At 28.0% G+C, this 27,531-nt stretch overlaps 3 protein-coding genes across 5 annotated transcripts in view; 1 reads left to right on the top strand and 2 right to left on the bottom strand.

The window, feature by feature from the left end:
* The window catches only part of LOC100211324 (uncharacterized), a 75,668-nt gene extending 71,872 nt beyond the window's left edge, over positions 1-3,796 (bottom strand). The window contains exon 1 of one of the 3 annotated variants that reach the window (XM_065816190.1): positions 3,519-3,796. In XM_065816190.1, the coding sequence (XP_065672262.1) occupies positions 3,519-3,521 (3 nt within the window). In that variant the 5' untranslated portion in view covers positions 3,522-3,796. The remainder of the gene's footprint in view (positions 1-3,518) is intronic. The other 2 variants (XM_065816192.1, XM_065816191.1) reach the window with 2 other exon arrangements.
* A 691-nt stretch (positions 3,797-4,487) lies between these two features.
* LOC136089796 (uncharacterized) lies at positions 4,488-6,318 on the bottom strand. The gene is made up of 2 exons (XM_065815884.1): positions 5,242-6,318; positions 4,488-4,607 (listed from the first exon to the last, which is right to left on the bottom strand). The coding sequence occupies exons 1-2, from the start codon at positions 6,316-6,318 to the stop codon at positions 4,488-4,490; spliced, it is 1,197 nt and encodes a 398-aa protein (XP_065671956.1).
* Positions 6,319-15,708: 9,390 nt separating this feature from the next.
* On the top strand, positions 15,709-27,207 carry LOC136089795 (uncharacterized). Its single transcript, XM_065815883.1, has 6 exons — positions 15,709-15,808; positions 17,765-17,877; positions 23,545-24,730; positions 24,785-26,351; positions 26,510-26,762; positions 26,972-27,207. The coding sequence occupies exons 1-6, from the start codon at positions 15,709-15,711 to the stop codon at positions 27,170-27,172; spliced, it is 3,420 nt and encodes a 1,139-aa protein (XP_065671955.1). The 3' UTR covers positions 27,173-27,207.
* Positions 27,208-27,531: the final 324 nt, after the last annotated feature.

Below are 27,531 nucleotides of genomic sequence, written 5' to 3'. Positions count from 1 at the left end.
AAAAAAACAGCCTTTTTAACTAAAAATGAAAAAAGTGTATTTTTTTTATAATAATTCCAAAAAAATTTGAATGATAATTTTTTTAATAGAATCATTGTTGTTTTTGAAATTTTTATATAATTTCGCTTCTTTTGAGACACAAAATGACATACTTTTGAACAACTTTTTTTTTAATGTTAGGGACCCATTAAACTTTCAGATGTCTTGGGGCACCTCAAGATAATTTCTTAGAGCATTGATATTTTTCCAAAGTGTTTCTGAAATGAATGGACAACTTTTGCACACCCAGGCTAAATGAGTCCTAAAAAAAATTAAAATTGACCGCACCTTAGTGCGCAACCACTGCGTTACAGCCTCTGCATCACGGCTGCTGTTAGGTATTGAAAACATGTTAAAATTATCCTAAAGATTTAAAATAACTTTAAAAGCAGTTGCAAAAGGCAAATGCGATTTTACGGAGGGGTGTCGAGGGTGTGACATCCTCTCCCGCCCCCCTCACCCAAGAAGATGATTTTTTTATTTTTTATTATTATTAATTTTTTGGTCTTTCTTTAAGTGTTTTACATTATTAGTTGTTTTACAATTATAATAATTTCAATAATATAATAGATCGATTACAAAATTAATTAAGTTTGAATAAAGAAGAACGCAGGATCTCGTAGAAGACCTTAAGGTCTTGTCGTCAAGAACCGCTTTGTTTTTCAAACTTATCATTACATTTATTGTGTTAATATATATAATATTCTCGTCGAAAGTAAAAATAAATAAACGTAAAAGATATATTTCATTCATATATGTAAATACTAAGAATTGAATTTTAAAAATTTTACTTTATAAAAATTAAAAATATAAGAGTACGTTATCGATAGATAAAATAAGTTTAAGTTTTCTTTTAAATGTGTTGCAATTCCACTCTTGAGTAAATTCAAAATATTTCAAAACTATTTTGTTCCATAAAAAAGCTCCTCAATAAGAGATACAAGATTTACCAAAATTTTGTATTTTTTTTTTTTTTTTTTATGTATAAATTATAAAAATAAAAAGAGAAGTATTAGTTTTACATTTATACATAAAGCAAAAAATATTATATACATTAAGTTGATATACATTAAGTTGATATACATTAAGTTGATATACATTAAGTTGATATACATTAAGTTGATATACATTAAGTTGATATACATTAAGTTGATATACATTAAGTTGATATACATTAAGTTGATATACATTAAGTTGATATACATTAAGTTGATATACATTAAGGTGGTAGACCACTAATAAAAAAATATCCTTCAAAAATTACATTTTAGAAATTATTTTTATATAAGTTGATTAAAATTTACATTTTAATGACAATTTTTTTTTTTTTTTGATTATTAAATGGCTTAAGAAATTTGGTCCCGAAAACCCCAAAATAGGGTTATTTTGTTGCGGTGAATATCTCAAAAACTAGGTATGGTATCAACTTGAAATTTTTCAAACTTGCTTTTAATATAATGAAAAAGATCCTGTACCAAAATAAAAGAAAAACATTAAACAGTTTTTTTTTAAATAAAAAAAAAACTTCGATAACAAAAAATGGGCATTTTTGATCATATTTGGACTTTAATATCTTTTTATCGAGTTATCATAATGCAATAAAAGTGGTAGGGGACATCCATACTAACTAAAGGAACAACTCCTGAAAATTTTATCAAAATCAGTTAAGAGAATCAAGAGATAATTACCGCAAAGTCGTAAATTTTAAAGAACGGAGAAAAACACATTTAAAAAAACACATGAAAAAAAAAGTTTTTCTTTTGATTTGCAATTTTGTTTCAATTTTAACTCTTATCAACTTAATTAAATATTTGTTTATAGTAAATAAGTAAAAAGTGACAATTGACAGGATGACAATATCTTCATTTTTTTTTTTTGCAGAGCTACATTTGAATTGTAATTCTTATAAATTAGATAGATTTTTTTTAGTTACAACGTTTGATGATTTATGTTGGTTTCCTCTGAAGAGTCTGCGTTTCTTGCTATACCTTTTTTTTATTTCTTTTATATTTATTTCCCATTATTTCAGTTATTATTTAACCAAAGTATAGAAGACAGAAAATTAGCCGAAGAAAGTTGTAAAGTAATTAGACATTTACTGAAGAAATCCGTTAAAAACCATGTAACACACTGCACCAAAAGCATTCAATAATAAACAAAAAGTAGTTTTAGAGTAGCAGTCACCACAAATAAAGTTTTTTTGTCCTAATTTTAAGGTATTTTGTTGGATAACTTCCTTTTTTGCTACATAGCAACGAAATAAACAATCCGTTGCTACGGACAAATTTATTAAAATGCCTAAACCGCATTATTAAAAACTGACTTTTAATAGGGTTAGCTTTATTTTTATATAAAACTAATATGAAAATCGTAATCTACGATAATTATATTACTTAAAAACTTTAAAATTGAAAAAACGATTTTTTCGATTTTTAATAGTGATCTACCACCGCTTGTTGATATACATTAAGTTGATATACATTAAGTTAATATACATTAAGTTGACATACATTAAGAGTATTCATTTTAAGAAAAAGAGGCCTGGCATGAGTAAAACGGTCTTTAAAGTTTATAAAACGTGGAATATGCTTCTGTTGACGATAAAGAAGTTCTAGTGTACTTTTATTTGTACCACCCCATGCAAGATTAGCATAATTAATATGACAATGAATAAATTAGTAATATAATTGAATTAAAGTATATTTATTTAAAAAAGATCTTGATTTGTATAGCTTCCTATACTTTTAGCAATTTTATTGTTTAGGTTGTTAACATGATTTTTCCATGTGAGGTTTTCATCAATGTAAACAGCCAAAAAATTAGTAACTTTAGCTCTCTTTATTTCAGTATTATCAATATACAAGGAAGATATATTTGAAAAAAGATTTTTTTTTGAAGCTAGGTAAAAGTATAGACTTTTCTAGTTATAGTCGCTTTTTTTGAGAAACATAATCGGCAAGTCGGGTATTTGACACATTTCAGTCGGATGAATTTTACTTTTCAGGACCTTTTTTTTTTAGTAGAAGCCAGTCGTTACATTTTAAGAATTTACCAAATACCCACTCATACTCTGTCCCCCCTCCCTCTTTTACCGCCCCTCCCCTCCCCCAGATTTTATTTGAAGAACTGTCTCAGACGGGGTCTTATTAAGTCTTATAAAGTTAATATTTTAAAGTTTTATTATAGACTTTAAAAAATCTTTATATAAAAGTAAAGAAAAAAATTAAGGCTATTAAAAATTTTTTAAAGTAAAGTGTTTATGAAAATGAAAAATGAAACCTTTTTGATAATTTTTTGAGTATTGTTAAGTAATGCAAAAAAACTTTAATTTATACCATATGTATCATTGATAGTGTAATTGTAACAGTTAAAAATGCATTTGAAATAGTTATTTTTGCATATGAAAATAATAAAAATAACAATAAAAATAAATAAAAATAAGCTTTAAAAAAGATACTATTTAATATTTGAAAAATTACCATTTTTTTTTATTTCCATAAAAGATCTTTAAAAGTATAAAATGTCAAATATAAAATATATTTTCTTGATATTTACGAAAGGAAAATCAATATATATATAAACTTCATAGCCAACCACCAGATGTTCTTTTTCATAATATAAAATTAAAATTCATATTTTAAAACATTTTTTCCTACTATAAAAGCACACCTGTAGCGATAAACAATTAAAAAACAATCTAGTTTCATTATAAAAACCATCTCTATTACAGTATTAGTAATAAATTAAAATTTTCGCCAATGAATATTCAATGAATTAGTTCATAAATTCCCTTGCATATTCAAATAATTAACATTGATTAATTATTGATTGATTGAAAGACTTAAAATCTGAGTCTATATTGTTTACACAATTAGTTTAATTTATTTACTTTTACACTAATTACATTTATACAACAAATAGAATTTTTTGAATTGAAGTTTTTCCGAAAGTTTCTGCCAGTATTTTTCCGAAAACCACGTTTTTGTTCCAAATTTTTCCAATAACAAAAATGTTGTTTTGACAATTTTTAAAACAAAAATTGAATTAAACTGCTTAATAATATCAATACAATAATATTATCTTTTTTAGCTCACCTATTATTAAGGAAACTGTTTATAATTTGCCACTGTATAAAAATAGTACAAAATTTCTGTATTAAAGAGTTGGGGGTACCCCAAACCTATCCATAACACAAAGTTATGTTCAAACAATGGAAACTTTATATTTCAGAATATAAAGTATTAAAAATGTACTTTGTTGCCATGGTATGGAAAAAATAAGTCAAAAAGAGTTCATGCCCCAGCTAACTTATCCAAAAAATGGCATTTATTCAAACTATTACATATTACAAACTATAAAGTTTCCTTGTAACTTTAAACTGTGATCTAAGTCTACAAAATTTAAAAAAAAAATGGTTGAAAAGAATATTGTCGTTAAATAAATCTTGGTCAAAATTTCAATAGTGGAGGTTCACAAAGGATGTAAATCAAAATATTTATCATAAATTTTTTCATTAAAAGCAAAGCGGTTTCAAAGTTAAAACAGCCAGGGCATTTAAAAACTTTATTCTAAGAAAAAAAAAATTAGTTCATAAAGATATAACATTTATGTTTAAAATAAAGATTCAGAATCTTTATTTTAAACATAATTTAATCAGACTCAGGACCACACAGAGTTTTTAAATTTGTCTATTGAATCTCTTGCCGCTTCTTGGATGCACTTATCGCATAAATATAATATATATTTCCCAGGTGTCATGGTTAACTATATATATATATATATATATATATATATATATATATATATATATATATATATATATATATATATATATATATATATATATATATATATATATATATATATATAAATATATATATATATATATATATTTAATTTACAATTAAAACTCTGGTAAATAAATTTAGAATCTACATTTTCATAAGATTTAATTTACAATTAAAACTCTGGTAAATAAATTTAGAAACTGAAGACAATACAGAGAAAAAATTAACGGACAAATAAACTTGTTACAAACCAATTAAAAATTATATTACAAATTATGACAAAATAAACTTCCTAATATTAAAATATTAATAATAATAATAATATAGTAAGTTAGATAGATAAATTTATAATATAATGAGATGTTTGTTTATTTAAAGAAGGATTTTCCCATTTAATATGAAGTGCTTCTTTTACTTTTAATTTGTGAATGGTAGAGGCAGTATCTAAAATCTGAAAGCAATCATAATTAGTTAGTGTTTTACAATTAATGGATGAGTTTAAATGTTTTAAAATATGCGATTGCTTGTCACTCGTAAGGTGCTCATTTATCCGTGTTGCCAAATGTCTGGAGGTTTCTCCAATATAACTGGCGTTACAGCCAGCACAAGAAAATTTGTAGACAACGTTAGATTTAAGCATCTTAGGAAGTGGATCTTTTATGCAAAAATTGTTTTTTAATTTATCGGTTGTGAATATAAACTTGATTATTACATTTTTACAATACTTTTTAATAATTTTATCAATTTTAGTTTTAGTGAAGTTTGAGTAAAACCCAATAAATGGAAGCTTAAAATATCTTATATTAGTATTATCAACAGTATTTATAACAGGTGGATTAATTTTCTTTTCAACATATAATTTAATTTCAGTGTCGATAACTTTTTGCGGAAATTGATTATTTTTTAAAACTAAAGAAAGATTTTTTATATCCTTATCAAATCCAAACCACGTGTTGTTAATTTTATATGTTCGATCAATCAAGCAACGTATAAGACCAGTTTTGTAACATGAAGGGACAAAACTAAAGAAATTTTGTAAAAGACCCGTGTATGTTTTTTTGTGATAAACTGATGTAGAGAGTGAATTAGACTTATTAATAAGAACATCCAAAAATGGAATTTGGTTGTCTTTTTCTTTTTCCATAGTAAATCTTAAGTTTTTGGGTTGTCTATTGAGATGTTTAAAGAATTCTTGCGCTTCAAACTCTGAATTAAAAATTGCTATTATGTCATCCACATAACGTTTATAAAAAAACGGTATGGAGGAAGAGCAATTATTAACCCACGTTTGTTCATGAAAACCGATAAACATATTAGCTAAAATTGGTGCTAAAGGAGAACCCATTGCAACGCCATCTAATTGATCATAAAATTTTCCGTTAAATAAGAAATGAGAACCTGACGTTGAAATTTGAAGTAATTTTTTGAAAAAAACCAAGGGTCTCGCCCTTGGGGGTTTTGATCCTAAAATGTACCCAGAATTGGACGACATAGAGTGGAACAACAACACCGGTTTCAAAATATTAGGTGTTACTTTTTACACCAGACTGAGCGATACTACCAATTTCAACTGGTTAGTAACTCTAAACAAAATAGAGAAAAAACTCAAGTTTCTGGGACTACGTACTTTGTCACTTAGGGGAAAGACTACGTTGACAAATACGTTAGCAATGTCAAAAGTGTGGTTTCTGGCAAACGTGCTACCCGTTCCCGAATGGGTAATAGAACGTCTGCACAAAGCCATTTTCGAAAACCTGTGGCAAAAGACCAATTACAATCCGGTCAAGAGAGAGACACTTTTCTTACCCGTCAAAAGCGGGGGTCTCGGAATTTTATCACCGAAGGAGCAAAGTCTTGCACTTCGCCTCAAAACACTCTTTCAACTGAAAGAATGCGAAGAGGACAAAGCTCACGATTATTACTACTTTTCAAAGTATTGGTTGGCGAGTTCACTTATAAAATTTGCAAACCAAAACCAAAGCTGGAACTTTTTAAAGCAGAACAATTTTCCAAAACACTGGGACAACAAAACGTCTCAGTACTACAAAACAACAATAGAAATATTAGGCAAAAACGGGTCCCTATTTAACATCCCCCTAAAAACAACAAAAAATTTTTACTTAGAAGTGGCAAAAAACAAAAAGACAGTTGTGCCAGCAGAACTTTTCTGGAACGGTTCAACAAAAACAACAATGCCGTGGACCCAAATTTGGAAAAAAAACTTCACCTCCCACGCATGCGGACCAACTCAAAACATCCTCTTTCGTTTTTTACACAACAGTTTACCTTCTGCGGCCTTGCTAGCCAAAAGCACAAGGCAGCAGATCGTCAAAAATAACAAATGCAAAACCTGTGGTAAAATCGAGGACAACATGCATATCTTTGCCTACTGTCCTCCTTCTGTTGAAATTTGGGAGTATTTTAAACATGTATATAACTCCTTGACATCCCAAAACAACTTTTCTCCGATAAATTCGATCTTCTCAATTGAAACAGCGAATTTATCGGAGAAAAACCCCACTTCGCAGCTGCTGTTGACACTCACTCAAACCATAATGAGTGCAATATGGAACAGTAGATGCCACCACATGTTTAGTAACAAAAAAATTGACCCAATGGCAGTGATCAGGGTAATAATCAGGAACATCAGGAATATTATTACCTTAAAATATAATTATCATGTCCGTAGAAACACTACGGATATTTTCTGTGAGTATTTTTGTATTAAAAATGTTTTCTGTCAAGTAGAGAATGGAAGTCTGAAACTAAACATATGAGCTAAATTAAAACAACGGCTCGTTGTATGTTTAGTAAAGATTTCCTTCCCTCTTGCAATTTTTTTTATGTTATACAACAAACTTATTATTATAAAAAACAAGCAAATCACTGCCAGCCTTTATTTTATGATATATTATTTTAACACAAAAATTTTTTTTTTATCTAAAATTTTCGTAACGTAATGTTTATGTAAAAGTCCTGTAACTCCTTTTTTAATTTTTTTGCATATAAATCACTCTTTTTACCTTATGAACCTTTCCTTAATCTATTTTAAAATTTCTTCTTTTTTTAACTTAATCTAAACTCTTGATATCTTTCCGCACAACGGCAAAAAAATTTAAAACAAAAAAATACAAAAAAAATATAAAACCAATAAACACAAAAAAAAATATAAAATCAAAAAAACACAAAAAAATAAAAAAAATACAAAAATTATGTAATAAAAGTTATAAAACAGAAAATGTATATATCTAAGAAAAAGTGTAAAACCATACATTGTAAAAACATAAAACCGTAGATAATGTTATAAAAAATTGTAAATATTTATTATTTTATAAAAAAAAAAAAAAAAAAAAAAAAAATTTTTTGAAATGAGTTTTAGAAAAATATTTTGAGCGAGTTTAATCATTAAAAAACAATTCTGTTGCTATATTTATAGTTTCATTAAGTGGAATGTTAGTAAATAAGTTTTCAACATCATAAGAAACTATAAATTTGTTAGTTACGTCAACTTGTTTTAAATCTTCAACGAATGAAAATGAGTCAAAAGTGGTATAACGTTTTGGTAAATATGGAGTTAATAAATCTGAAAGATGTTTAGCAAGTTTATAATTATATGTGCCAATTGTTGAAATAATGGGTCGAAAAGATGGTAGAGAAGAATCTTTACTAAGTTTGTGCATCTTATGTAGAGCATAAATTCTTGCTGTTTGTGAACCAACAGGATAAATTTTATTGTAAATGTCTTTTTCAAAACATTTAAGTTTTTAAAGTTTTCTAAGATACCCTTGTAAAGATACTTCTCTTTTTATAGTTGGATCATCTTTTAATTCTTTAAATTTTTAAAAAAAGTTATCGACACTGAAATTAAATTATATGTTGAAAAGAAAATTAATCCACCTGTTATAAATACTGTTGATAATACTAATATAAGATATTTTAAGCTTCCATTTATTGGATTTTACTCAAACTTCACTAAAACTAAAATTGATAAAATTATTAAAAAGTATAGTAAAAATGTAATAATCAAGTTTATATTCACAACCGATAAATTAAAAAACAATTTTTGCATAAAAGATCCACTTCCTAAGATGCTTAAATCTAACGTTGTCTACAAATTTTCTTGTGCTGGCTGTAACGCCAGTTATATTGGAGAAACCTCCAGACATTTGACAACACGGATAAATGAGCACCTTACGAGTGACAAGCAATCGCATATTTTAAAACATTTAAACTCATCCATTAATTGTAAAACACTAACTAATTATGATTGCTTTCAGATTTTAGATACTGCCTCTACCATTCACAAATTAAAAATAAAAGAAGCACTTCATATTAAATGGGAAAATCCTTCTTTAAATAAACAAACATCTCATTATATTATAAATTTATCTATCTAACTTACTATATTATTATTATTATTAATATTTTAATATTAGGAAGTTTATTTTGTCATAATTTGTAATATAATTTTTAATTGGTTTGTAACAAGTTTATTTGTCCGTTAATTTTTTCTCTGTATTGTCTTTAGTTTCTAAATTTATTTACCAGAGTTTTAATTGTAAATTAAATCTATGAAAATATATATATATATATATATATATATATATATATATATATATATATATTATATATATATATATATATTATATATATATATATATTATATATATATATATATATATATATATATATATATATATATATATATATATATATATATATATATACATATATATATATATATATATATACATATATATATATATATATATATATATATATATATATATATATATATATATATATATATATATATATATATATATATCAAATATTTTAAAAAAATATTTTAATTTTGAATAACATTTTAGATATAATTTCTTATAAACATTATATATATATATATATATAACAGAGCCATAACCGCCGGAGGCCAGGGGGGTCTCCTACCCAATAGTTTTTTTTAAATATTTTTTTTGTTAAGAAATCTATTGTAAAATATATAGAATGACTTTATTTCTATAGCATTTATTCTCTTGAGATAAACTTAAAATCTACGAAAACCTAACATTTTCTCGATACTGCATTTTGTTGCAAAAAACAAAGTATTTATTGTAATACACGTGAGGTTTTTACTTATCACAATTCGATTGTCAAAGCGAAAAATGTTATTATTAACATTTTTTTCGAACTATTATCAGTATTCTATTGTTAAAACCAATTTCAAAAGGTTTGTTTTAGTTATTATAAGTTATTATTTTCAAATTGTTCTTGATCATAACTCTCCCTCCCCCTTTTTTTTTCAATCGAAGAAACTCCAGCCCCCCCCCCCCCCCGCTAATATTAAAATTGTGGTTACGGCTCTGTTTATATATATATATATATATATATATATATATATATATATATATATATATATATATATATATATATATATATATATATATATATATATATAAACAACTTAAAATGTATTCTACACAATAGAGTGCTCAATGTTCTTAAAAGAACAGAGCAATTATATATTAGTAGAACAGAGTAGTTATATATTAATTATATATTATTAAACAAAAAATCGGAATTAATTTCTAAATGTAGGCACGAAAATAAGTTTCTCCTAAAAAACTATAAAAATAAATGAGTTCAAATAATATTTACATTAAACACCCTTTTTAAAAAAAAATACATTTACAAAAAAGCATAAGTAGTCATTTCTAAAGAATTCTTTCTATAGTAGTGTCAGCAAATGTGAAATTTTACAGTAGTTAAGTGTGAAAATTTACAGGAGTTAAGACATTTGCGACTTCCTGTAATTTGATTTTAGTTTAAATTGAAGTTTTATTAGTTTGATCATTTATTTCTGATAAATCTTTGTTGATGAAACACAGTGTAAAATGAAAAAAAATTTTTGTTATGTGATTTTCTACTAATATATATATATATATATATATATATATATATATATATATATATATATATATATATATATATATATATATATATATATATATATATATTTATATATATATATATATGTATTTATAACTATATATATGTATATATATATATATATATATATATATATATATATATATATATATATATATATATATATATATAAATATATGTATGTATTTATATAGTGCACTATAAAGCGAAAAACTCAAAAAGTGGCCATAAGTGGAATTTTTTTAGTACACCATTTTCATTAATTTTTTTTACTTAGCACTAGTGCTACGTAATAATGGCATTCTAAAAAAAATATTTGCAAAAATAAAAAAGCTCAATTTTGTATATCTTATCTTGGACCTTTTCTCTAGAATAGTGCGGCCTAATTTTGTTTTTTCATCTGAATTGACCTGTTCCAATCTATATTAAAAATTATTTTTTCTACAAAAAGTGTTCTTAATTTATTATTATTTAAAAAAAAAAAATTTTAGTTGCTAAACTCCATATTGATTATTTTTAGTTGCTATACTCCATATTGATTTGTTTTGTTTTATTGTGAGTTTTACTTTTGAAGTATGTAGAGTATTAAATTTATGATATATTTTGTGGTTATATATTTTTTGTATATATCTATTTTATAAGGTATATAGATATTTTTATTGAAGAAGAAAATAGAGTTTTATATTGTTAAGGGCATCGTGAAAAGGTCATTACGATCTTCTTGAAGTCCTGCTCGTTAGGGTTACCCATCCGCCCCCTATATGCTAAAAAAGATCTGTTCATATTCTGAAAACTTTTGATCGGTTCTCACAAGCAACTCTGTCAAATTTTTTCAAAAATTTTTTATTGGATTTAAGGGCAGCACAAGACCCTTGAACACTCACCGGTTCCTAATATTATAAAAAAAAAAAGTTTTTTTAAAAGTATATCATGTTGGGTCACAAAAAAAGCGAAACTATATAAAAGTTTTAAATATAATAATCATTTTTTTAAAAATTATTATTTTAGAGTTTATTTCAGCAAATTACCCTTTTTTTAATAAAAACGAAAAATGTGTTTTTTTTTAATTATAATTCCAAAAAAAAAATGACATACCTCTGAAAAACATTTTTTTTCAAAATATTAGGGATCCGGTAAGTGTTCAATGGTATTATGCTCCCCCTAAATCCAAAAAAACTCAAAAAATTTAACCGAATTGCTTGTGAGAACCAATAGAAAGTTTTCAGAATATTAACAGATCTTTTTTAGAATATAATGGGCTGCTGAGACACCCTACTGCCTATATAATATTTTAAATCTTACTGTAAATAATATTATACAGCAAATAAAACATATAAATAAAATAATGAAAAAAAGAAAGAAAAATTTAGTATGTGTTAATTATATTACTATTCTTATTTTTTTAGTTCGGTCATATCAGAGAGCACCACAGATCAGCATTTAACCAGGAAGTTCAACCCTCCTTCCTTAACAATCTTGCATTTATGGCTAGAACTGACTTTAAATCACGGACCTCCAGTTCTGAGGCCAAAGCAAATCACCACTGCTTCTTTTAAATTAATATTAAGCTTTATAGGAGAGAAATTATTGTTGAACATATACATAAAACCAAATGCTGATTGATATTTATTTTAAATACATCCATCATTTTCACATCTTTTAATAAAAGTTTTAGCATGTCTGTTCTTATTTTAAATAATTCTGCAAGCATGTTTTTGTAGACTGTAAACTTTATTTGCAAAGCTAATAAAGCAATTAATTACCCCAAAATATATTAGTTTGAGGCTGTTAATTAACGTTTGAACAAATTCAATACATTATACTAAAAATTCAGGTGATTTAAGTCTGGATATATTTTATATCAGAAAGGATATATATGTTTATCAACAAGATTTAAAAAGAATCTTATACTGACTTATTTTTAACTAATTTACCATTTAAGATAATATCGGGCAACTTAAGAGAAAGATTTTCTTTTTTTAGTTTAATTTTAGTTTTTTTTTATGAAACAATAATAGCTCGTTTTTTCGACGTTAAGTGAGAGTTTGTTAGCCCTAAACCAAGTATTTACTATTTAATTTAGTTTAATATTCATATCTACAAATAGTTTTTTGAAATCATTAAGAAACAGATGTCAACGGCAAGTATGACTGAATTCAGTCTTTAGGAGAGATTACAAAATTAAAAATAAGAAAGAACCAAGAAGTGATCCTTAAGGGACTCCACATAAAAAATTTAATACTCTAGAATGGACATTGCATGCATATTGTTTTTTATTAGTAAGATAGCTTTTAACCCAATAGCACATTTTATTTCGCAATGCTTATCTAAGAAGATGCAGTGGTCCACTGTATCAAATGCTTTTGATAAATCTTTAAATACTACAATGTGTAGGCTCTAAATTTAAGTTCATGCTTAAGTCAAAAAATAGTGTTTTGCAAAAAACGGCGTTTTACTTCTACCCCTAATGTGAGGACAATAAGTTAATATATACTTTTTTTTAAACTTATACTAAATTTAAACTCATCGACAGGTTTTTCATTTTATCAAACAATCTGTTAAAGTTCGATCAACCTAGTAAAGTTTCTTTTTTCCTGTTACAGGGCAAGATTTTTCAAAATTCACTACTCAAAAGCTTCTTGGACCACTACAGTTGAAATTAGTCTTTTTTTTTTTAAAGTTTTTTTTTCTTGATTTAATATTCTTTTTATTTAAAAAACTAACTTAAAAGACTTATAACTATAAAGTACAAAGCATAGAACTTTATTGTCAACATTTTTAGTATTCTCGTCTAGATCTATATCTAAATATCTAAAAGTGGAGGGAGTGAGGAAACGTTGTTTTCGGAGTTTTTCGAAGACCTCCACCCCTCCACCCTCCATTTAAGTTTGATGACTTAAATGTGCTTACATGATAAGAAATACCTTAATCTGATAAGAAGAATTTCAAAATTGACTCAATTATAATACATACAGTAGTTATTAAGATAAGTTATTAAGATAATTTTGCTAACTATTGGTTACTGCGCAGCTCCCTCATTTAGTTAAATTCTGGTTCGGTAATTTAAAATTTTGACTATTAAATAATTCAAACTTTTGAGCAATGGTTTTGTAGATATAATGGTTCGATCGACAATTTGGGGTAATCAACCTTAAATTAAACATAAAACTTTGATTATTTTGCGCCATAATTTTTTCAAGACAAGAATTAAAGAATATGTTATGTTTAGTTTTTACAATTTGTTATTAAATTATTTCATCAAAATTCAAGACAATTAAGGACTCTATGAATAGGTTGAGGTAATAGTCTTATCACCCATGCTTTCTTTGAGCTCCTTTCTGTTTATATTGCATATTAATTAAGTTCATGAAACATGCAATATGTGACATCGCATATTACATTTATTTTTATGTTTTGAGGAGTAAATGCTATGTTTAATTATTAATAGCAACCCAATTTTGGAATTTCGTGAATCTTTCATTTATTTCAAGTTGGTTTTAAACTTAAAAAGAACATTATAGTATTTATCATTAAAAAAATTATTCTTGTGATATTTATTCTTGGAAGAACGACTATAAACAAATTTTAGGTCGTTAAAAATACTTAAGTATTGAGTTAAATAGAATCTAACAAAAGCATAAAATCGAATTACAGCTCAAAAATCTCTATTTTAAACATTTAATTTACCAAAAAAAATCAATTTGATGTTATGAACTTCTTTATAATTAAAGCCTCTTAGTTATAAAGAGTTTCTTTATAATTAAAAGTTTCTCTAGAAGTAATATTAACAGATAAAAAAAAAGAAAAAGAAGTGCTTTTTAAATGGATAAAGAAATAAATTTTATGAGTGGAGCCAGTGCTGTGGCTAGTAGTTTGAAGACCCTCCCCCATCCTCCCCAAAGAAAAAAAAAAATTGTAATGAGGGCCCCAAAATAAAACAATTTTTTCCACTTGTTATTACAAAAAAAAAAGCTCCTATCTTTACAAATACCCCCTCCCCCTTCCCCCATCCCCCCATTGGGTTGTGTGAGCCAAGGCTCAAAGTGGGACACAAAATAGAAAACAAAAATAAATCAAAAAAGAAACAATTTAAAAAAATTACTGAGCTTGACAGTTTTGTGACTGTAATAAAAAGACATAATGAAGAAAATTGTCATGTACCTGAGGCAAGTACTTCTACAAAATAAAAGTTCGAAAAACAAACATATTGACATAAATAAGGTAATCAATAAAAAATGGACGAAAAACCGAAAAAAAATCTTTTGATCTAGGAACTTTTTTTTAAACAAAAATATTTCAAATATTTTTGATAATGAATTATAATAAATTAAATGGATCTTTTCCTAATGACGCCAACAAAAATATTAGATTTTAGCAAGTTTTATTATTCTTCTACAAATATAAATGGCCCGTTCCATGCATATTATTGTGTTATTCAATGTTTTTGATGCTGCAAATTGCCGTTCATATTAGTTATTTTCAAATATTTAGAGTCAGTGGTGCACTGGAGTAAGATATTAGAGAAATTTATCACAGTGAATAAAGCAGATTCATCTTAAAAACTAGTTTATGTCTTTAAATTATGGAAATAAAACAAAACAATTGATAAAGAGGCGGAAGAAATCGCATGTTGTAGGGCGTCATTTTGCAAAATGGTATTAGAACATTTGTAATGCATAACTCGAAGACTTGCAAAAAATTCAATAGCCTATTGTGGTCACCGTGATAAATTTTTGAAAGATAATAATAATTTTTTTATCACAGGTGTTTGGGGGCTTTAAAAATTGTAATAATTCATTTTTTATAGTTGGTTTTAAATATCTTATTGAACCAGAAGACATGTCAAATATTTGTTTCATTATTTTGTCTTAGTTAGCAAGTAATTGATATTTGTTTTAGGACTTTTTGAACTAGAGGGTTGATCTACCGAAAAATGAATGATGATATGTTAAAAATGTTTAAAAAAATGAATATTGCTATAGAAAAATGTTATGACCAAAGCTGTGATGGATATTATGCAATGAGTGGAGCATGTAAAGACCTTCAGACAAACTTAAAAAAATTCAACCTAATGCGGAATATGAGCAACTGCCATAACTTGAATTTGATAGTGAATGACAGCCTTAATAGGCGCCGTGAAGTCTTTTTACATTTTTTATATTATTTTCCAAAATATTTACACTTATTTTGGAAATAGCGTAAAGAGATGGGATTTTCTTTCAAAGTTTACAGGTAAGTGACAAGTAACTTTAAAAAAAAAAGTTGGAAGTGTTGGTCTTGTAGATTGATTTCTATTACTGCCATTAAAATAAGACTTGTTGATATTTAAAAGATTTTGAAATAGATAGGTCTCAAATCAAGAAAGGATAGAGGCTAAACACATTGCGACTAATATGGAAAATTTTTTATCTGAGTGAGATGGGTCTCAAATCAAATAAAAAAGAAGAAAAGATGGAAGCTAAACAAATTAATTTCAATGAGGCTACCACAGTATGATCGATTAGGTTATAGAGAGCATCAGTTTAAAGTTGACTTATTTATTACATGTTGAAAAAAGTTAACGCCCAAATTACTCAACAATTTAGAGGAATGGCAAATATAAGAAACCTCTTTTATTTTCTCGAAACAAAAAACGTTATTGAATTATCGGATAAAGATATTTTGGAAAAATGTAAGAACCTTTTAAAAAAATATTCTAAAATTGTTTCTGACCAACTCCCAAGTTAGTACATTAGATTAAATTAAATTGTATTTATTAGAACAAATGATACATGTTCTAAAAGACACTCAGGTCCATATTACTTAACTCTAAAAGCGTGTCTAAAATAATATGCAGAAGACATAAAAAAAGATATATATAACAAAAAAACAATAAAATATGCCGTTAACGCAAACTTAACTTTTCGAAATTGCATGAGTTAATTTTACTCTCAAAAATGCAGATATTATCGGAATTAACATCAAAAAACAATTGATTCAAAATGTTAACAACTCGATTAAAGAAACTACATTTGCAAATTTCAAGTCGAAATTATTGTTCGCGCATCTTACATGTATAAACTCGGGTGTTGGTTTATTGTCAACAAAAAAGAACTCAGATCTAGTAGGCTAAATTTCTTAGAACTTTTTTGTGAAACTTTCTTAACTGTTTTTATTTTTTCAATTTGATTTGGCAACCAAACTGGGGAGCAATACTCTAATATTGGCCTAATATATATCGTGAAGGTTCATCTACTCTTACATTCATGTAACTTCTTTGGAAAAAATTGATTTGACTCCTTCAATTTCTATTAGACAAATTTTTGATTCAATTCTAAATAAATATGGTTGTTTAGAAAGTGAATTTTCAGAAGTATACGTTGTGTTAATGTTGTCAGCAGAGCCGTGGCTAGACTGCCCCACACATCCCAATGGGGGGGGGGGGGCAGCGAATTTAGAGGGCCCAATTGCAAAGTTAGGATCCTTTTTGCAAATGAAAGGAGCATTTTTTTTTTTAGTAATAGCTAATGGCAAATTTTTTATAACTTCGGGGCCCTTATGATGGATTTTAAGGGGCCCTCGGACCAAGTAGCCACGGTACTGGATGCCAGTAACAGTTGTCAGCGTCGAAAGATCATTAACTTAATGATCTTTCAACACTAACAACTAGCTTAGTTTGTTTAATGATTAAAAACTTAAAATAATAAAAAAAGTTAAAAGGAACTGGTCGAACTCGATTACACGATCTTGCATTATTATCGATTGAGCATATAGAAGTTGCGAAAATTTTTTTATCCATTAAAAACCATTAATAAGTTCTTTAAAAATATTGAAGTACTTATTAATGGTTTTACTAATGCAAAGAAGAAAAAATAACAAGAAGAAAAAGCAAGAAGAAAACAGTTTTAACTTTTGTTATACAATCTTAACTCAAAAATTAAAATAAAATAAAACATTTGCATTTAATTTTATAATCCTTATTTATTTTTATATTTAATCAAAATTTCTAGCTCCGCTACTGTCTAAATCTCGATTTTTGTCAACATTGTCAACATTTAAATATAATTTTTCTATTTCATTAATTTCCCATGATTCTATATCAGATGAATTTTTCCCATCACCAGTATAAATTGCTCACAAACCTTTTTCTAATAGACTTACAATAGGGTGTTAATTTTTTTACAACACGTACAGTATTGGACAAAACATTTGCAACCAACATCGAACAATGCTAAAAAGTGTTCCTAATTTTACATGTCTTAAAAACGAAACGAACTATACTACCACAGCAAACAGTTCAGGAGTCTGGAGTCATAGCATGCCATGACATGAGCAATCAGCTGACAGGTGGCAGCACACAGGTAGAATTTCGTTGACAAGTGCCATTTTGCAGCGGACAAAACAAGTGCAACTTTTTGGTTTGTTTCATTTTCTTAAGTCTGGTCAGTGTCAACGTCACGGAAGTTTTTTAATAATTAAAGGAAGTTTCGAGAAGTTTCTAGAAGCATGCAGAAGTTTCAAGAAGAAGCATCTGGAAGCATCCAGAAATATCCAGAAACATTCAGAAGCATCCAGAAGCATCGAAAAGAAGCATCTAGAATCTTCCAGAACAGGTTCACACAGGTTCATTTTACTATATAAGAGAAATGTAAATCGACATGTAATTCAGTCAGTATATGGAAGTCAATCAGTCAGTATTATCAAGACAGTTTATCGAAGTGAGTTTTATCAAAGTGTTTTATCGAAGAACATCAATACAAGAAGTGAAATACAACAAGTGTTTCATTACATCAATACAGTCCACATTCAACCAAGACGTTGTGTTCCACAAAGCATTATTGTAGCATCACAAGGTAAATGTAACACGGTAAAGCCTTGAGAAGCGTGATTATTTATTTTTATTATTTTTATGACTTCAAGTGCAAAAATGGCTCCCAACAGTCTTGGATTGGAACTAAGAAAGAAAATTATTGGCGATTACGTAAGTGGAATGTCGCAAAAAAGTATTTGTGATAAATATCGCGTAAAAAAAAGGACCGTATCAAGACTATGTTCCAAATATCGTTCTACGGGGAAGTTGGCAGCAGATAACAAAGGTGGAAGACCGCGTTCCACCACTTCTAGAGAGGATTCTATGATCGTCAGATCCGTCAAGAAGGATCCCTGGATATTATCAGTCGAGATACAAAAGCAATTAGAGCTGCCTGTATCGGATCGAACAATCAGACGACGTGCTGTTGAAGCCGGATTGTTTTCTCGACGCCCTGCAAAGAAACCGCTGATTTCACTAAAAAACCAGAAGAAAAGACTCCTGTTTGCTACATCTCATATTGACTGGAATGTGCAGAAATGGCGAACTGTCCTGTTCAGTGATGAATCGAAGTTCAACATCATTGGGAGCGATGGCATTTGCCGTGTACGTCTACCGGCCGGAAAACGCCTCGATTTACGTTACTGCCATAAGACCGTGAAGCATGGTGGAGGCAATGTAATGGTCTGGGGGTATTTTTCTGCTAACGGTCTAGGTCCAATACATCGAAACGATGGAATAATGGACCGTTTCATGTACAAAAATATCCTGAAAGATGTTATGTTACCTCATGCTGAATGGAATATGCCAATAAAATAGGATTTTCAGCAAGACAACGATCCGAAACACACTGCAAAAGTAGTCAAGCAGTGGTTTCAAGACAACCACCTATCGGTGATGGATTGGTCGCCTCAATCTCCGGATCTCAACCCTATCGAGAACCTGTGGGAGATCGTCAATTAATCGTGAAGGTGTTTGTAATAAGGATCAACTGTTTGAACAAATCCAAAAGGCCTGGGCAGCAGTTCTACAAAGTTTCAGATGCAAGGCTGTGATCGACAACAAACGATTCGCCACGAAATATTGATAGCGAAATACAGCTTGGTAAACATTTTTTCGAGTTGCACTTGTTTTGTCCAGAAGGAAATCAACTTTTTATAATAATGAACTTTGTGATAAATAAAACTTGAAGAACTTTGTCTCTAAACAGTTACCTAGTTATTTCTCTAAATTGAAAAAATGCAGCACTTTTATATAAAGAAACTAAATTAGCATTATTTGGTTGCACTCGTTTTGTCCGATACTGTATGTTCTATAATTTTTTCTATAGAAAAGCTATGCATAATAACTTAACATCACGTTCATTTGCATTAAATTTTTAAAAAGATTACGCATTAATGAAAAACAAAAAATATTAAAAATCAAAAAAGCAATGTTGCATTTGTATTTGCAGTTTGCAACGTAATTGCATAATCATTGGCATTAATATTAGACAAAAAAAGTTTTAAACTAAATTTCTCAGAGTTTGTACAACGAGGTAAGTTGTCAGCAATATGTACTTCGCTTCCAGCACATTTATTTCTGCACAGGATATTTGCAATAATTGACGAGTTTTTTTAGCCCAATGTGTCTCCAGACAAAAGCTTTCTTGAAATTACCCACTTTCTTGATACCTTTCTTATGATCAACAAAATTAAATATGTTTTTCAAACCATAATTTGTACCAATACCACCACCAAAATTACAAACTATTTCTAGTTGTTCTTTAGATGAGTTAACAAGGTAATAATTTGAAAAAGCATAAGTTGCAAAGATTACCAATTTTTTGTAGTCTAGTTCGTAGTTACCATTATTTTTTTATTTGTAGTATAGTTACTAGTAACCATTAATTTTTTTTTGTAGTCTAGTTACTAGTTACCATTAATTTTTTTTGTAGTCTAGTTACTAGTTACCATTAACTTTTTTTGTAGTCTAGTTACTAGTTACCATTAATTTATTTTGTAGTCTAGCTACTAGTATGATAAAGTACTTGAGGTTTGTCAAAGTGACGGATCAACCATACTATTGAAACAGCAATATTTTAAAGATCACTTAATATTAAAGTAAGTAAAACTTTAAAGTTAAAAAAGCTAAATGAAAAACTTTAAATTCTTTCATCTCAAATTTTTCTGGTAAAAATTAGGCCATTCTAGTATAATGCATTAGTATTTGTTAACTAAAACAGATTTGAAAAAACACAGATTAATTAATCTTTAATCTGTGTCAACTAGCACAGAATAAGGAAACAAATAGAAAAAATTAACAACAAAAATTTGACTACTTACTCTTGCTGTGATAACAAATTTTTATCTTTTTATATTTAACATTTGTGACAGATTTTCCTCTTATTTTGGTATACGACACACAGATGCCATACCAATACAAAATTTATAGCTACACTATTTTTTACAGTTATAGTCACAGTTTTTTATTCAGTTAAGAAGGTTTTTCGGCATTTCGGCGTTTCGACTTTTTAGAATTTGGCGTTTCAGAAACTCCCCTTATTTAACGCGACACCGATACCGAAATTTCGGTTTCGGTACTTTTTATAAATTCGGTATAAAGCGAAATTTCGGTTGAAAAGCATACCGGAAACCGATTTTTATCCAATTTAGAAAAACAGTTATCTTTTAGAATTTTCACAAAAAATTTTGAGAATTTTTACAAAAATATTGAGAATTTTCACAAAATACCTCGATAAAATCTTGTTTTGCAGAGAAAATCTACCAGTTGTTAAATTTCGCTATTAATTTATATTGCTAACTTATGTATTAAGTCTCAATTTGGCATACATGTGTAATTAAGTCTAACATAATACGAGTTTAAAAAACAACAAATGTAAAAATGCATTTTTAAATAAATTTTTCTAATAAAATTAATTTTGACTAGCCGAAATGTCGGTATCGGTTTCGGTAAAAAATTTGCCGAAATGTCGGTTTTGGTACCAAATTTGAGTACCCAGTTTATTTCGGTTTCGGCTTTTTTTTCTGTTTCGGTCGATCACAATTTGAAAAGATATAAATAAGAACAATTTTTTGATTCTCTATCAAAGCTGATATTCAATACTTTTTTAATGATTTTTTTCTTTTTTTAATGAATTTTTTCATTTTTAATGATTTTTTTCTTTTTTAATGATTTTTTTCTTTTTTTTAATGATTTATTTTTTAAATAAATTATTTAAAAATAATTAAATTTCTGCATTGATAGTGAAACAAAAAATTGTTTTTGATATAAAAATTGAAAAATTTAATAAAGATCAAAGAAATTTTTAAAAAGTGGGTACTAAAATTTTAGGATCATTACTTTCCCAGTAAAGAAAAGATCCTTGAAAGTCAGAATGTAAAAAACTGCCGGATGTTTATGATTGGACCACTTCAATTTAGGCAAAAAAAGTAGTTTTAGTTTTAAGATTTTATGATTGTTACAGTTAAGAGTCATTTTTTGTATATTGATCAGAATATAGAAAAAACCTGTTGGGGAAAAAAAAAATTTTCAAAAATGTTTCGTTCACTCGGAATCTGGGCTTAAATTTTTGAGATTTTTTTAAAAATTTTTAGAAATTAGTTTTTGCCACCTTTGAACCCATTTTTTTGGCAAGGCAAAAAGTTGCACATAGCTTTTGTAGTTAATATCAGACGTAACCCAAAAGCTCTCTCCAAAAAATATAAAAAAGGTGCGTGACACTGTGCGGTTGGCTAATTATCATAGTTCAAAAGTACAAAATCAATCAGTTTTGTCAATTTTTAATCGGAGTTAATTCTAGCGGCGAAGTGTTGCACACAATTTTTCTTTTAGGATTTGAAATTATCAAAGGTATTGAGTCTAAAAATGCAAAGAAAGTTATGTGATACCTAAGGCCTATTAATATATTAAGGCTTGAAATTGGAAAAAAATGTTTTAGAATACTTACAAAATGAACCATTACGGCAGAGGCGCTTAGTTTTGTAAAAATGTAAACGTATCCAACTGTCAATACAAAAAGGTCCTAACATAATAATAAAAAAAATTCGTGTGATCTTTAGATATTAAGTTAAAAATAAAGGTACAAATTGTTAAAAATGATTAAGTACGAAGAGATATTTTTTTGGACACACAGATGAGGTTTTCGCTCACAATAAAATTTCTATCATCCAAAATTAGCATTTAGCATTACACAAAACATTGCGCGTAATGTTAAGAAAAAATTTAAGCGTTTCTGACTATGATATAGAAATCATAACAATTGAAATAAATAATAATAAAAAACAATACATGATCAGAAGTGAATTATTTAAATTTACGTCATAACCAAATAACTTGTGGTGATCGAATGGAAGAAGAATCGCTGATATCACGATTGTGGAGAAACAAGTTAGTGGGCGGTTGTTTACTTTACCATAAAAATGTCTTAACTTTATTTTAACGATCTTTAAAATTTGCATAAATAGAGTAGATATTTTATCATTGCTATTGAGAAATAGGTACTGCATAAATAGAACTTGTTTTTAGTTGAGTATGAAACAAAACAAATATTTTTATGAAAACTGTTGTTGCTTTTCAAAAGGAAATTGTGGATCATTCAAAAAACATAAAATTATAAACAAAATGTTCTACATTCATCAGCTGGGAGATGTTGATGTTAAGAAACACCTCATCAACTTAAAGGTAATTATGTATTTTAAATTTACGCAGACTGTAATATAATTTTTATAATTACATACTTTATAACTTCTCTGCAATAAGATTTTGAGACAAAGTTCTTTAAACAAAAAAAAATAGCTCTTTTAATTAATTCCTCACTCTTTTAATAAATAATCACTAAATTAATCACACTCTTGCAATATTGTATTTTAATAATAACAACAATGTATTTCAAACTTGTAAACATTTTTCGTGAAGAGTCAGATTATAAACAATGCTTTAAATGACACACTTAATAATTGTTTAAAAAATTGTTTTTAGGTCATGCGATTAAACGATAATAATATTTGGGAAGAAAATGGACTTATTGCAAATAGACTTAAAAGAAATCTTGAAAAGGATGAACAAATATGTGCTTTTCACCGGTACACGTTTGGTATTGCATGGAGTCCTCCAAAAACATGCTTTCATCCTCACCATCTAAATATAAAAGGAAAAAAATCTCCCGCTTTAAGGGCGTCACCAATACATGTCGTCATATCAATGTCAAAGCGATACAATGAAGTATTTTCAGTTGGTGCAATGCTGTGTTTTACCCATTTAAAGCAAGAAACTGCTTTATCTAGAGTCAACGAAAACACCAATTTATGTACAGAAACACAAACACAACAAGAACAAACATATATGACACCTGCTACTCCAGATGAAGAATTTGATCCCGGTGAAATTAATGTTTCACAGGAGATTTTGGACGAATCTCTAAGAAGCCGTGAGAGTGTAACTGAGGTTCTTAATGCAAGTCCAATAAAATTTAGATTAAAAAGGAAGTTCGAATATCTGGAAGATACTACTAAAGATAAGTTAAAACGCAAGTATGTTCGCCTAGAAAACTTATTAAAGAAAAAATTTGCGGTAGCTGTTGCTCCTGGACAAGAGGAAATACTTATAGATTTTCTTAACAGTAAAAATGTTGATGAAATAAATAGCCCTCTCCCAATTGAAATTATTCGTGCTCAGAAAGTATATAAGCAAAGTGATTCCATGGGAAAGTTAGTTATCCTCTCATTATTAGACCATACCAAGTATACCAAAAAGTTTATAATGAACACATTTGAGTGTACCAAACATCGTATAGAAACAGCAAGAAAATGGCATGCATCTCATAAAGGGTTGGCATTTCCAGAAAAGAAAGTATTCGTTCGATCTAGTCTTGATCAAACAAAGTGTGAACATTTCTTAGACTTTATATTTACAAGCGGTATTTTGCATGATGTTGCTTATGGAATAACCAAATTAAAATACGACAGCGGTGAAGAACAAAAGATAGTGCATGCAATACTGACAACAAAATATAGCCACGCTATCATGTTCTATCGAAAAAGTTGTAGTGAAAACAATTATATACCATTATCTGATTCAAGTTTGTGGAAAGTATTGCATGCAATAAAACCTTCAAGTCGAAAAAGCTTAGCTGGATTAGATGATGTTACTGCTTCAGGCATGAATGGTTTTTAAACATTACAAAAATTGGCACAAAGATTTAGTTCTTAATCTCTCGAAGCTGCCCTTGAAAAAGGAAAAAGGTATTTGAAAACAAGTTATCAAACCAATTGTAGTGTCAATGACTCAAACATTTCTTCTCATAGCTCAAAACATGCCTTATCAGATCCATCTGAAAAAAATCTTCAATCCAACACAGAGATATCAGAAGTGGTATGTGCCGATTGCTATGATTTGTGCAAAGCTATCGAGATGATCAAAGAACTAACAATTCAAAATTCTGACGATGCTGATTCTATTTATGATTTGGTAATTGCTGTAAAGGATATATTCAACTACATAAAACACCTGATGAGAGATTCTCAACAGAAAAAGGCAAAAATCGAAGCTTTTAAGCAATTAAACGATGAAACTGCTTTCTGGCTTAAAGATTTTTGTCAAGAAATTCTTCCGGTTCGATACAGAGAGGGCCAAAGAGAGTATTTTGGCAAGAAAGGAATGAGTTTACATGTGGATATATTCTTCATAAAAATAGCAGGAAAGTTATTCAAACGTGTTTACTTTACTTCAATGTATAGGTGTGATCAGGGAATAGGTGATGTTGTTTCGTTAGCCACTGCAGTTTTAGACCAATTCAGAATTGATCAACCGCATATCAAGAAAATGTTTACCAAATCTGATAATGCCGGCTGCTATCAGGGAAATCTTTCAGCTGAAGCAATCTACAATGTATGCAAAGAGAGAGATATAAAGTTGCTGAGATATGATTATAATGAACCCTGTTGTGGAAAAGATCAATGTGACAGGGAGAGTGCAGTTGTAAAGACAATTTTAAGGAGTTACGTTGACTCTGGTAATAATCTTTTGACTGCTGAAGATATACACAAGGCTATGCATTATAGTTTTGGCGCTAAAGATGCAAAAGAAGCAGTTGCTCAAATTAGCAATGATAAAACTGTAGTTACTGGACCAAAGATTAAGAACATTAGCAACTATCACTCATTTGAGTTTGGTGAGAAAAGTATGAAGATGTGGCGTTATTTCAATATCGGTGAGGGAATTGAACAAGAGTATGGAAATCTTAAAATTCAACCCTCGATTAAGTTGTTGTTGCCATATAGCAAAACAGATAATTCAATTAAGCGTAACAAGTCACTTAAGGAAAAACAGAAAAGAAGTGACAGGCAATTATATTCATTAAGATTTTGCACTGAAATGAATTGTACTTTATCATTTGAAAGCGATGCTGAGTTAGAAGAACACATGCTATCCGGTCTTCATACAGTTCCGAAATCATTAACATCATTGGATAAAGTTCGCAACTTGTTTGTTCATAAGATGAAAATTACTTCACAACTAAATATGCCAATTTCTTCATCCTCTAACATTGCTTCCGTAAAAGACAAACCACATTGCATGAACATTTTTCTATTGCAAGGTTGGGCATTACCAGTTCGAAGTTCTTTTAGATTTTCAAATCAGCAGAAAGAACTGTTGCATAAATACTTTATTCGTGGAGAAGAATCAGGTAATAAAATGAGCCCTGAGCAGGTTCACATGCAGCTGAGGAGAGAACTTCCGCCTGATCAATATGTAACTAGCCAACAGATAAGATCTTTATTTTCAAGGTAGGCATTGTTGCTATCAAAACTTTTGCAAATTAGATTATGTTTCTGACTGTTAAATAGTTCTTTTACAAATATGAAATTAAAATTTAGGTGAAAGTTATAATTTTGTGTGTTTGTTTACATATGTTTAAAAATATGTACAATTGATATTGTTATAGATTTAGTAACCTGAAAAGAAAAGGTAAGCTGGTAGAACCGACAACAGAAAATAATGAAAATAGTCAGGTTAACGATAACAAAGAAGTTTATGGCGAAAATGATGACTTTAATCTGGCAGGAGACAATGAAGATGGTAATAAATATGAGGAAGACATCGCCAATCTTGCAAAAGAAATTTGTCTTGTATGGAAAGTGAATGATTGGGTTGCTGTTGCATATGAAAAACAATGGAATATTGGATATATTGTGGAGGTAATATTATTCAAAGTATATATTAGTTTCAAGTTTTTATTTTGTTTTACAAAACAGTGCTCTAAAATAAAAGGAATATAAATAAAATGTAAAAATAATTTCAGAATGACATTATATAAGACTTTACAAGTTTTATTGAATGTAAGCAAAATTAAACAAATCATAAACTCTTTATTATATTATTTTAAATGTTGCGCTAATACTTTTAGGTATCTATAACTGGGATCAGAGTTAATTGTATGATTAACGGGCAAGAGAAGAATACTTTTCGCTGGCCAGTTACTACCGAGGAGATAAATAACCAAACTGATAAAATTATCTGTTTAGTAAATGCTCCTTTTCTAATCAGTGGTTGTGGCGATTATTCATTATCCGAAGAAGACTATATACAGTCATATCATTATTCTTAGAGAAACTTACTGCAGCAGAGTAGAAATTATGTGTGATGTGGTGGATAATGTGTGTAAATGACTCTATTAATAAATGAAAAACTAATTTTTAAATGGAAAAACATTTAAATGTTTGATTTATGTTCTATTTAATTAGCAATATAGTTATCTTGATGTTAGATTTTTGTTCAGTTTTTAATTCATGTTATATCATGCGTGTGACAAAATCACACGAATTTTTTTTATTATTATGTTAGGACCTTTTTGTATTGACAGTTGGATATGTTTACATTTTTACAAAACTAAGCGCCTCTGCCGTAATGGTTCATTTTGTAAGTATACTAAAACATTTTTTTCCAATTTCAAGCCTTAATATATTA

Source organism: Hydra vulgaris, chromosome 13 (assembly GCF_038396675.1).
Source record: "Hydra vulgaris chromosome 13, alternate assembly HydraT2T_AEP".
NCBI classification, from domain to species: Eukaryota; Metazoa; Cnidaria; class Hydrozoa; order Anthoathecata; family Hydridae; genus Hydra; species Hydra vulgaris.
Note: the sequence above shows the minus strand (reverse complement) of the source record. Positions and strands in the feature narration are given on the sequence as shown.